The following is a 12867-nucleotide window of genomic DNA, read 5'->3' as shown; positions in this document are numbered from 1 at the left end:
TCAGAGGACCAGGGCTGCCCACACACAACCTGAATGTATATGCAAGAGAAACAATTTAGAAGAAAGTGTGTGTGCTAACTCCGTGCACACAATAATCTCCAGCCCAGCAGCGGTTTCTGGAGATTTGTATATCAGAAATGAGCTCAGGAAACTCCATCTGTGCATTCCTGAGCCTGAGGTGAGGGGGAGCAGAATCAAAGCAATCCACCCACAGAATTCAGGGTATGAAGCATGGCACTGGCTTTGTGATCTTCTGTAAATCAGCATCCCTTGCCAGTATACCTCTTACTGTATACAAGTAGCCTTATTGTTTCTGGCATCCCATATTTAAGAGGTAACACTTTCATACACAAGGAAGTGTTTTCTGCAAGACATTAACTTATGAAGCACCTACAGATTTCACATGGGTATTTAACATTCTGTACGTAAGGTATCTCCCCTGTGCAGAAAGGAACAGTCTCACTGTAGCTCTGCTAAATGCCAAGGGGATAATGAAAGTCAGTCAAGGAGTCTGATTGGCGGAATGCCTTACTTCACTTAAGATGCTCCTTATGACCTTGGGCACCCACTTAAATTCTTAGCTCTTTGGTGTAGGGAATGGTACTCCTTGTAAACACAGAAACAGAGAATATGTGGGCAGATTAGACCATAAACCCATCTCGTCTTCCCATAAGAGCATAAGAATTGGTCAGACCAAGGGTTCATCAAGCCCAGTATCCTGTTTCCAATCCAAGTCACAAGTACCTGGCAGGATCCCAAATAGTAGATAGATTCTGGATTGCTTTCAGCCAGGTATAAGTAGAGGCTTTCCTCAAGTCTACTTGGTTAATAACGGTTTACGAACTTTTCCTTCAGGAACTTGTACAACCTTTCTGAACCTGGCTACATTCACTGTCTTTCCCACATCATCTGGCAATGAATTTCAGAGCTTTGTTATAATGTAAACCAGAGTGATAAGTAATTCTGTTACCTGAACTTCGGTATAAAAAAAAAGTTATAAATAAATAAATAAATAAATAAATGTATATTTACTGAAAAAGTATTTTCTTGAATTTGTTTCAAATGTGCTACTTAGTAACTTCATGGCCTATTCCCCTAGTCTTTTATTTTTTGAAAGTGTAAACAACTGATTCACATTTACTTGTTCCACTCCACTCATTAGTTTATAGACCTCCATCATATCCCCCCCTCAGCCATCTCTTCTGCAAGCTGAAGCTCTCCAATGCTACTTTGTCTAACCGTATTGCCATTTGTCTAAGTCTAGCCCCTCTCCCCTCTCTGCATGTTAGCAGAGCTAACATTCTGAGGCTGGGGGCTTGGTAAATACTTTGTATGGTGTCAGGAGGGACAGCAGCTTTGTCCACCACAAACCCTTTATACTTCAGAAAGACAGGAGATGCCCTCCACTGAAAATGCAGCCACTTCAGGGCCAGAATGGGGTAGCATTAGCTCTACATGCCAGCAGCTTGGCACACTTTCTCAATTTTTCCCTAAGGCAGTCAGATAGTTGATGCCCCGAGGGCAGTGATGACTCTAAAAGCACTACTCATTTCCAATGCTACATACAGGTGGGCAGGACAGGCGCTGACAAATCAGTGCCCCAGGCAAGGGTTGTTTTCAGGCTTGTGTGCTTTCAGACCTACTCAAAAGGGTAGCGTGGTGTCCTTCTGGCTTGGCATCCCAGGCAGTTACCCTGCTTGCCCACCCTTTGCAACGGCCCTGCAGGCAGGCACAGTGCTCCCTTTCCCCACCGCCTCTGAACCCAGATGTTGAGCATGGCACAGCTGTATGCTGCTAATTATAGTGGTGGACTGGGACTTCCAGACAGAAACTGTTCCTCCTGCTGCCCTCTCTCAGCACAGAGTAGAGGTAGCAGCACAAGGAATCAAGGAGGGGGGGGAGGGGCGTGGGTGTGTGTATCTGTGCATAACCTGCTGTAAATGTCTAAGTGTCTATATGTGCCTAAGTATTTGTATGCAAGTCTCTCTATGGGCAGGTATGTGCACACACACACACACACGTTTGTATGTACAGCCTGGTTGTGCATGTACTGAATGTGTTTGTATATATCTTTGGGTGTACGTGAGTGTGTGAGTGCAGCTGTGCCATGTTTTTCTTTTCTTATTTATTGTGACTTCTAATTAAGAGAGGCCACATGTCTGGGACATGAATTCCTGGACTCCAAGACGTGGGAGGTTTTGTTTTGTTTTCAGCTGCCTGAATGTGAAGTGTTCAGATTGGGGAAAAGAGGCAGACCTTAGACTTTGGCTGGATCCCTCCTGCCTTCTGCCCTCCCAACCTCCCATGGTACTCCCCCGCCTTAGATACATACCCCAGGGCTCGGGGAGTGGGGGGAAGAGCCATGAACAAGCCCCACTTCCCCTGTCAGCTCATCTCCCAGGATATTGACAAAAGGAGATGCTGTATATAGGGAGAAGGAGAGGGAGGGAGACTGGAAGGGAAAGGAGGAGGGCAACAAGAAGGATGTGAGGGAGAGAGGCTGATAGGGTAGGGTGCGGTTTTCACTATTCCTGTTCCATCCCAATAAAAGAACTTGCAATTGTTAAAATAATTAGAAAAATCATTTCTGATGTGAAGAGTGATCCCTCCCTCTCTCCCTATCAATCCTCCCTCACTCTGTCACTCTTCCCCTCCCCTCATCTCTCACCCATCACCCCTCTCTCTCTCTGTTATTCCTCCCCACAGTCTCCCCTTCCCTCTCTACCCATCACACCTCCTATCTTCCTGTTACCCTTCTCCACAACACCGCTCCTCTTTTCCCATCACTCCACTCTTTCTCTCTTTTTCTCTCTGTCATCCAATCCCTTCCTGTCATGCTTCCACTCTCTCCTAGTCACTCCTGAATCTCCTGTCTTTCAGTCTCCCCTCTCTCCATCACCCCTCCCCTCTCTGTATTTCTCATCATGCAGCTTCTTTTCACTGCTCATCCCCTTCTTGTTCCAGACCCTCTCCCCCTCCATGCCATGCTGCATGCTTACCTGCCCCCTACAGAGAAATCACTGATGGCATAAAAATAGGCCTGCAGGTCTTTGGTGCGCCGGAATACATCATCCCCAAATGTGTTCAGTCTATTCAAGGAGATTAGGAGATCAGTGCAGGTCACCCAGTCCTGGGATAAGAGTTCAGAAGAGGGCATCAGTGCACACTCACCACTTGAGCACACAGGAGATCTGTGAACATTCACCACTGGGAAAAGTGTGATGTGCACACGACTAGTGCACAGTCCATCATCACAGGAGACCTATGCACACTCACCTCTGGAGAACACACCACATGAACAGACTTTCATCACAGGAGATCTGTAAGAACACATCATGTACAAAGACCTTCATCACAGGAGATCTATGCACATTCACCAATGGAAAAAACAGCATGTGCACAGGCCATCATCGCAGGAGATCTGTGAACACGCCACATACACAGATCATTTTCACAGGAGATCTGTTCACACTTATCAGTGGGGCACACAACTTGTGCACAGACAGTTGTCACTATGCACACTTACTGCTAGAGCACTTGAAGGTGCATGATCATCATTTCAGGAGATCTGTGCACACTCTCCCTGGAGCACACACCATGTGCACATCCCTTTGTCACAGGAGACTCATGCGCACTCACCACTGGAACACATGCCCCATGCCCAGACTAACATCACAAGAGAACAATGCACACTCGGCACTGAAGCTGTGACACATGGACAGACCATTGCCAAAGGAGATTTGTGCATACTCTCCACTGGAGCAGATGATACATGAACAGACAAATGTTAGCGTGCACGCTCACTGCTGGTTCATATCATACACTGGCCCAGGAGATCTGTGCACACTCAAAGCTGGAACACACAATACTGCACAGACAATTGTTACCATGCACACTCAACAATGGAGCACATACCATGTGCACAGAATATTACATATGTTCCAACATCTGAAATCTCCTAAAAGCCAGACTCAGTTAAAGTACTGGGGGGGGGAGAGAGAACAGTATTTTAGAGTACAAAGGGGAATATTTTAATGCAGAAAAACTAGTGACGTTTTCAGCTAAGATGTGAATTCCTTCCTGTGAGAGCTATATCTCACCACTGCCTTTTGGAACAGGAAGAGCTTTGTACTGCGAGTCTCTGCTCCCTGGACCCCTCCACGCATGGAGCTGGACAGCCCTCCCCTCAGTAAGCAGGGAAGGGGGTCCGTGAGCTGCAGAACAAGCCCTCCATGTATACCTGCAACACCCGGTTCTGATCAAAGGTGTAGGCTCCCGGCCGGCCCTCCAGCGTGGAGAAAGCCACATTTCCTCCTCGTAGGGGTGAGATGTCGCTGAACTCCTGAGTGCAGAAGGCCACACCCTCCTCCTCACCAGGCCGCAGGTACTCGTGTTCTCGCCTCCCATAGGTGGCCAGGCAAGATGAGCTGTAGTACTGGTATGGGATCCATGGTCCTCCCGCATGACTCCTCTTATAAATGGCAAAGCTCTCCGGCCGGCTAGACTGAAACTTCAGCCTGATATATGTGATCTCGTAGGACTTACCTGAAGAGAAAGAAGAAGCAACATTGTCTCACTAACAAGTGGATTTTCAAAATCCTATGGGCGGCCAAGCCGGGAGATACGCACGTGACTCGGAAGCGCATGGATTTTAAAAGGCCCGTGGCCACGCGCGTTTCTCCCTGGATGCACACTACAAAGGTTTTGAGCAAAAGGGGGCGGGGCATGAGCAGGCTGGGACAGCACCTTGAAATCAGTGCCGCAACCGCGTAACTTGCTTCTGCTATGGACCACGTGTAAGTACAGAAATAAAAAAAATTAGGGGAGTCAGCGGGGTTTTAGGGGGTCGGGGCTAGTGGGGTAAAAGGGAGGCAATTTAGGTAGGGGGGTTTAGGAAGTCCGTTCCTTTACTGGGGCAAACTGGGAGGGAACAGGGAAATAGGCCCTAATGAGTCGCTGTGTGCATCTACTAAAGTCTCCCCCACGTACACGCGGGAGGCGGCATTCGTGCTCACATGTGCGCGTCAATCTTTATTTATTTAAGTGTTTTATATGCCGTCATTCCAAAAGAAGATCACAACAGTTTACATTATCTGCCTTCATATTCTTGATCAACATTCACATACTAGGTTAGCACCATAACAAATACATATTGGAGATCATAATCTTATATATTCTAGGACATCGCATTAATAACTATAGAATCTGGTCCATATTTATACAGGTTTTTTTGGTCGACACAAATCCCAATTCTGATTCTGCTAACATTACACTTTACATCGAACATTACTTATTCACTCCAGTTCCTTTGTCTCTGGTGCTGACTTTGGAGGTATCGGCGTTTTGGTATTTTAAGTTAAATCATGCAGCATATACGCACTAGTAGCCGATTTTATAACATGCGCTCATAAACATGCTCGTGTTATAAAATCAGCGTGCCCATGTGCGTGCACACAGAGGTATTAAAATTCACCTCTAAGGCTGGACCAGTGAAACAAAAGCAGGGATCTCTTAGCAGTGTCCTGGTAAAGAATTTGACCTATGATTTACCTGACTCTGGCCACTGTTCTATTCCCAACTCCTGACTACATAAGTCTGAGTTTGAGTTACTGTTTGAAAATTATTATTTTCCATATTCGGTTACTGCAGAGAGAAGCTGGAGTTCAAAGCTCAGGCTGTGTTCCTCTGTTGTAGCTTCTCACCTAAATTAATAAACTAGTCATTGCTCGTGAGAGCTCGAAGTGTCTGGCCAGGAAATTACACAGCAAACCCCTGCATGCCTTTCTCCTGGAGCAGAGGCAGACATAGACCAGCGTCTCTTTGCAGGGAGCTGCTTGTGTATCCTGCCCGCATGTCTGTACAGTGCTCTCATGGAAAAGCTGGCAGCCAGCAGTAGCAACAAACCTTTTGAAGTTTGTCAGGGGGATAATGAAAGCGGAATGTTGCCTTATTGGGGGTATGGAAACAGACTCTGTAAACGGGTCCATATGAGGGAAACAGGGCAACAAAGTATAGATCTGTCCTGAGACCAGACAACCACAACCTCCAACCTGCATTATCTCCTAACTAGGAACAGCAGCGCTCACAGCGCCCAGTACAGCTGTGTGGGAGAGTGCAGGAGGGCCCGGGTGAAGCAAGGTAAAGGGCAGGGGACTATAGTTAAACCCAGGCCGCTGAATAGGGGACAAGCGGGTGAGCCTGGGTGCATGAAGGGAGTGTGGGCGGACAGGATGAGACATTGTGCTTCTTATCACAGTGGGTTTTGGCTCTCTCTCTCTCTGCTTTTCACTCTTCCTTTCATCTTCTCATATTATTAAGGATTACTTCCTACACAAATAAGACCCCCCTAAGACCACCCAGATTTGGAGGGAGGGGCATGCTTTCCTACTTGCACCAGACGTTTTTTCCTTTCTGACCCAGGGAGTGATTTACTAATCCTGCCCCAACATCTGAGAACATGGAGTTAAGTGACTTGAAGGCCACAGTGGTCAGTGGCAGTGGTGGGACTGGAGGGATGCCAGGTCCCCAGTGCTAATGACTGGTACCATTCTCGGCATTCCACATGGTGGCACATGGGGAAACCAAGATCCTCTGGAAGAGAAGGGGCCAAAGCTGACAGAGAATTTATCATTAAGAGCTGATCTGGATGTACATAGTATAGGAAGCTGTTAAAAAATGTAATGCCCATGCAAAAACCTGGAACTCTGGAAACTGACAAAACAACCCACGAACACACACACCGCCCCACCACAGAATAGGGACAGCAGCAGTTGTGCAAGCTTCCATCTCTCTCACTCACACACACACACACACACACACACCGCCCCACCACAGAATAGGGACAGCAGCAGTTGTGCAAGCTTCCATCTCTCTCACTCACACACACACACACACACACACACACCGCCCCACCACAGAATAGGGACAGCAGCAGTTGTGCAAGCTTCCATCTCTCTCACTCACACACACACACACACACACACACACACACACACCTCCCCACCACAGAATAGGGACAGCAGCAGTTGTGCAAGCTTCCATCTCTCTCACTCACACACACACACACACACACACACACACACCGCCCCACCACAGAATAGGGACAGCAGCAGTTGTGCAAGCTTCCATCTCTCTCTCACACACACACACACACACACACACACACACACACATACAGGGGCGGTTCTAGAATGATGCAGAGTGAGGTGGCCGCTTCATGTGGCAGAATTTTGAGGCGGCAAAAAATGCCCCCTGAGAATGCCACTGTGGCATCCACCTCACCCTGCCTACCCCTGCCGCAGCTGCTGACCCAAGTCAGTGGCGGCTGAAGGGAGAAGGGACGCCGGAGGCCAGGCTGGTTGCATGGAGGAAGGATGTTGCTGCCAGAGGCCAGGTCGGGGGCATGGAGGAGGGACACCACCGCTGCTGGAGGCCAGGCCAGTGGCAGCTGAATGGAAGGGATGGGGTGGAAAGAGAAGATGGGGCGAGCACGCACCATCTCATCTCTCACCACAGGTGGCAGATTGCCTTGAGCTGCCCCTGCACATACACACACACACTTCCCCACCACAGAACAAGGACAGCAGCAGCAGCTGTGCAAGCGTCCATCACACACACACACATACACACTGCTCCATCACAGAATAGGGACAGCAACAGCTATGTAAAATGTCATCATGCACACACACACACATAGCCCCACCACAGAACAAGGACAGCAACAGCAGCTGTGCAAGCTTCCATCACACACACACACACTACCCCACCATAGAACAAGGGTAGCAGCTCAAGCTTCCATCATATATATATATACACACACACACACACACACACACACACACACACTACCCCACCATAGAACAAGGGTAGCAGCTCAAGCTTCCATCATATATATATACACACACACACACACACACACACACACACACACACTGCCCCACCATAGAACAAGGGTAGCAGCTCAAGCTTCCATCATATACACACACACACACACACACACACACACACACACACACCACAGAACAAGAACAGCAGCAGCAGCTGTGCAATCTTCCATCTCACACACACACACACACACACACACACACACACACACTGACCCACCACAGAACAAGGGTAGCAGCTCAAGCTTCCATCATACACACACACACACACACACACACACTGCCCCACCATAGAACAAGGACAGCAACAGCAGCAGCTATGCAAGCTTCCATCTCACACACTCACACACACACTGCCCTACCACAGAACAAGGACAGCAACAGCAGCTGTGCAAGCTTCCATCACACACATACACACACACTGCTCCACCACAGAACAAGGACAGCAGCAAGTTTGAAAGCTTCTGTCACACACACACACTGCCTCACCACAGAACAGGGACAGCAGCAGCTGTGCAAGCTTCCATCATACACACACACTGACCTACCATAGAACAAGAACAGCAGCAGCAGTTGTGTAAGCTTTCATCACACACACAGACACCGCCCCACTACAAGACATGGATAGCAGCAGCTGTGCAAGCTTCCATCACACTCACTCACACACACACACACACACCTCTCCACCACAGAGCAAGAACAGCAGCAGCTGGGCAAACTTCCATCACACACACACACACACACACACACACACAGCCCCACCACAGAAGGACAGCAGCAAGCTGCCATCACACACGCATGCACACACACACTTCCCCACCACAGTACAAGGACAGCAGCAGCTGTGCAAGCTTTTGTGTCTCACACACACTTGTAGACCACTGTGCAGGTTCAGCATGAGCAGGAGCGGTGCAACTTAGACACACACACACACAACACACACACAACACACACACTTATACTGATCCACTACAAAACAGAGACAGCACGGGCAGCAGTAATGCAAGCTTCCCTTATACACACACACTCACTGCTCTACCTCAGAACAGACAAACCAAAGCTAGCAGCAGTGCAAGCTTCACACACACTGTTCCATCACAGAACAGGGACAGCACGGGCAGAAGCAGTGCAAACTTCACACACCGACACCCCCCCACACAGACACCCCTACCTCTACCCCGACCTCCAGTGTGCACTACACCTGTTCTAGAGAAACCAGATGCTAGAAGTAAACAGAAGTTTGATTTCCATGTTGATTTAGCCTTTGACGATGTGTTGAAGCTGTGCTGGGGATTTTGTGATGTAGATGTCTATCTATTGGAATAGGACTGAGACCTTCAGTTTGTGTTACTAAGGGTCTTGGATGGTTTTCATCTAGTGCAGATTTTCAGCCATTACCACTCTGGGCTGAAATTGACCAGCAAAGCATTCTGGTATCAGTCATACTACATTCTCACTGATAACGTTGTGTGCCTTCTGAAACCAGCAGCTGAAATGTATGAAGAAAGGATTTATACATCTACAATGTCCTTTCTGCTGACTCTGGATGAGGAGAAACCATTAGTTCAGTTCAGGTTGATGCAGACAGGGCAGCCTCCCTGGGGGGAGCCGCACTGGGCTTGCAGGAGGGCAGCGAGCCTGCCCATGGCCTGGCACAAAAACCATGGAAAAGGCTGGACTTAGAGCAGTATTTTAGATCTGAGGATACTTTTTCTTCATATGTCTTTCATCCCAGACAGAAAGCCTTGAAGCAAACCTTCTGGGATTGGGAACAGATGTGTCTGAGTCTGCAGGGAACTGGGAAAGGAATGACCTTCAGCACACAGACCGTGCTGTCCCAGACATTGACCTCTGGACTCCTGGATGCCAGGGCAAAGACTCCGAGCTCATTCCACATAAGATTGAGGAGAAAATGAGCCAATGCTGCATTAACGGAGCACACACACATTGCTCCCTCAGACTCACTTATACCTGCAATCCTTTTCTTTATAAGATTGATAGACAGGGCATGGAAAGGGGAGAGGAGAGAGCAGGCCAGTGGGAATACAGATTTAGGGAGGAGGGAGAGAGACCTAGAGTAGGCATGGCAGGAAGAGCAAAGCCCCGATGGGAAACTGCAAGCACAGGAGGGAGAAAGCTGCCTGGAAAGGGAACAAATAGGCGAGAAGGGGTAAGGAAAGCGTGCGGAGCATGAAGCCCAGGGGAATACAAACACGAGAGAGAGAGAGCAGCCGAGCTCCTGTGTTAAAGACATAAATGTGAACATTCTCCATTATCCCCTACATGTTTTTTTCTTCTTTAAACCTCTCCTATGCCTAAGCAGCATCAGGAAAAAACTTCAGCTCCAAAATATTCCTTCACAGGAGGAGTGGTGGATACAAGAAATGGCCTCACCAGGGACAGAGGAATCTCAGGAGCAGGGGAGCAAGGAGTAAAGTCTGGGACAGGCACAGAGGATCTGCAGGGATGGGGGGGAGCGAGGGGTAATGTTTGGGAAGGGCATGGAGGATCCTCAGGGGTGAAGAGGTAAAGTCTGGAGTAAGCATGGAGAATCTCTAGTTGGGAAGAAGAGCTCTGTGGCACTGCAGCAGGAAGGAAATCGGGCAGACTGGGATGTGCCCAGTATACTGCTTTGATTTCCTTTGATAGAAAAGTGGCAAACTAAACTAAATTAAACTATGTATGGTCATTTTAAAATGACTGTGAAATACGGACATTGCTGGTTTTGTTCTGTGTCTTTTCTCATTCAAAATGACATTAGAAAACCAACAAACTGTCCTTTCATTTCACATCTGTCATGTTAATGCACACTAAAAGACAGACACAGAACCAAAATGAAAAAGAGAAACAAACAGAACATAAAACAAGAAACAAAATCAATGGAAGGTTTTCCATGCGTGCCCACTGGGACAGACTAGCTGGGTACTGCAGTCATATTCTCTGCTCCTCTTCCAAGCCAATCCCTCAGCATCAAGTTGGATGGCTGGCAGAGCTTCCTTCCCCAGCACTGACCCTAGTTAGCTGCAAGCAGAGTCTGCTGTACTATGACACATAGCGGTACTGCCCCAGCCTTTGTACCAAACTGTGCAAAGAATCCTATACTGGAAGGAGCAGAGAATTAGAAAGTAACTAATTGCTCATTTTCCATTTCTATGGTCCTAGTAACCTGCTACATCCCTGTACTGATGAAACAGATCCTACAACCGCCAATGCATCTTCGTAAAATAGACTATTACATTTGCAACAGTCCCTCTTACATCTGATAATTCCCTGAACTTCCTTCTTAAGATATTTCCACTTACCCAGGTGTAAGGTGATATTAACGGAGTTGGGGTGCTGCACCCCAAATACCATAGACTGGCTTTGCCACCATGTGGGCTCCTCCTCATTGTGGAAGTCAGTCAGGTATGTGGCGTTGTGGTGCGTGTCGGGCTCCGTGGCATCACAGTGTTGGCACAGCTGGTTGATTCCCTTGGCTCCTGTCTGCAGACAGTAATCTTCAGGGGGTGAGCCGCATGTGTTCGTCACCCATACCTCCTTATTGAAGGCCACATTCTCAAACATGGGTAGGCAGCGCTGTGCCTTGCCTAGGGTATCATAGCAGGAGTCCATCTGCCCCAGCACAGCCAACATCCTTAGAGAAAGGCAGCTGAGGAGCCAGATCCAGGGAACCCACTCCATGACAAGACTCAGAAGAAACTGAACTTTCTTCTGTAAACTCCAGAGACTCCTCCAACAGCTGACCAGCACCTCCTGACTGCTCTAAGGTCCTCAACACTTCCATCTAGTGGTACTTGCAGGCAACAATAGCATAAGAATAAAAAGAGCAAGGAAATGTACTCAGGAATAGCAAAGCTTGATCTTGCATTTTACACCTCACCAAATGTATGTAAACTTTGCTATCCCTGTGTGGGTTACACTTATCCTTATTGTAATTCCCAGCTTGGGAGAATGAGCCTCAGTTTGGAGCTAGGACTCCAGGGAATTAATACCATAAGATTTTCAAGATGCAAGATCATTTTATTTGTCATTTTTTGTGACTGTTGTCATGACCATGAGCTAATTTCTGTATCAAAGGAGGAAATGAGGTGTCATGAAATGTGCACATATCTTTGTTCTAGGTTTGTGATGCATACAGCACTGAACCTGGTAAACAGATACATGCAAGCACCTGGCTCCCGGTCACCAGAAACAGATCAGCCATGCCTCTCCTTTTCACCTCTTCCACATTTTATTTCAAGAGAATGTCCCAGAATTCTTTGGAACAGGACTGGATTCACCTGTGCCTTGGGAGATGATTTAGGGGCTCACATTAGCAATAGGTTAAAAAGGACAACAGAGAAGACATGAAAGAAGTTTATAAACTCATGAGTGGGGTGGAACAGGTAAATAGGGAACAGTTATCTACCCTTTCAAAGAATACTAAAACAAGGAGACACTCCATGAAAATAACAATCAGCAGTTTTAAAACAAACCCATCCCTATAACTCTCTACTCCCCCTACAGGCCATCTCCAGCACTGACTACCCCCTTAACCCATCTCCAGCACTGTCTACTCCCTTAACCCATCCCCAGCACTTTCCCCATAACCTCTTCTCAGTACTCTCTACCCTGTACAACTCATGCCCAGCATTCTTACACATCTATCCCATAACTCATCCCCAGTGCTTTGTCATTCCCCTACACACACATACAACCTATCTCAAGCACTCTGTCTGCATTTGAATCCCCTTCCTGTATGATATATCTAACCATGTTACATATGTAACTGAAAAAAGGCACCAAAATGCTTAACCCATACCACTTTTGTGAGAGTTTTTCAGGCCCTAATTATCTTCTATGTGGGTACTGAATTTCATTCCTTAATTTCAGCTAGAAATGCCCAAGAAAGCTTGACAGTCAATGTAGGAACATTTATGAATTGCATATAGATAGATTTTTATGTTGATCCAAAAAAGAGTATTACAGTCCAAAAAGAATCCTG

At 47.5% G+C, this 12867-nt stretch overlaps 1 protein-coding gene across 4 annotated transcripts in view; it reads right to left on the bottom strand.

Annotated features, from left to right (window-relative positions):
* The window catches only part of LAMC3 (laminin subunit gamma 3), a 62972-nt gene extending 51366 nt beyond the window's left edge, over positions 1 to 11606 (bottom strand). Inside the window, exons 1-3 of one of the 4 annotated variants that reach the window (XR_003858200.1) lie at positions 11186 to 11606; positions 4241 to 4545; positions 3000 to 3130 (exon numbers count right to left, since the gene is read on the bottom strand). Coding sequence is in view for 3 of the 4 variants with exons in the window: in XM_029612552.1 (XP_029468412.1) it covers positions 3000 to 3130; positions 4241 to 4545; positions 11186 to 11564 (815 nt within the window). In the remaining variant the exon portion in view is untranslated. The remainder of the gene's footprint in view (positions 1 to 2999; positions 3131 to 4240; positions 4546 to 11185) is intronic. The other 3 variants (XM_029612552.1, XM_029612553.1, XM_029612555.1) reach the window with 3 other exon arrangements.
* Positions 11607 to 12867: the final 1261 nt, after the last annotated feature.

Source organism: Rhinatrema bivittatum, chromosome 8 (assembly GCF_901001135.1).
Source record: "Rhinatrema bivittatum chromosome 8, aRhiBiv1.1, whole genome shotgun sequence".
Taxonomy (NCBI): Eukaryota; Metazoa; Chordata; class Amphibia; order Gymnophiona; family Rhinatrematidae; genus Rhinatrema; species Rhinatrema bivittatum.
This window is presented reverse-complemented; position numbering and strand designations above follow the sequence as displayed.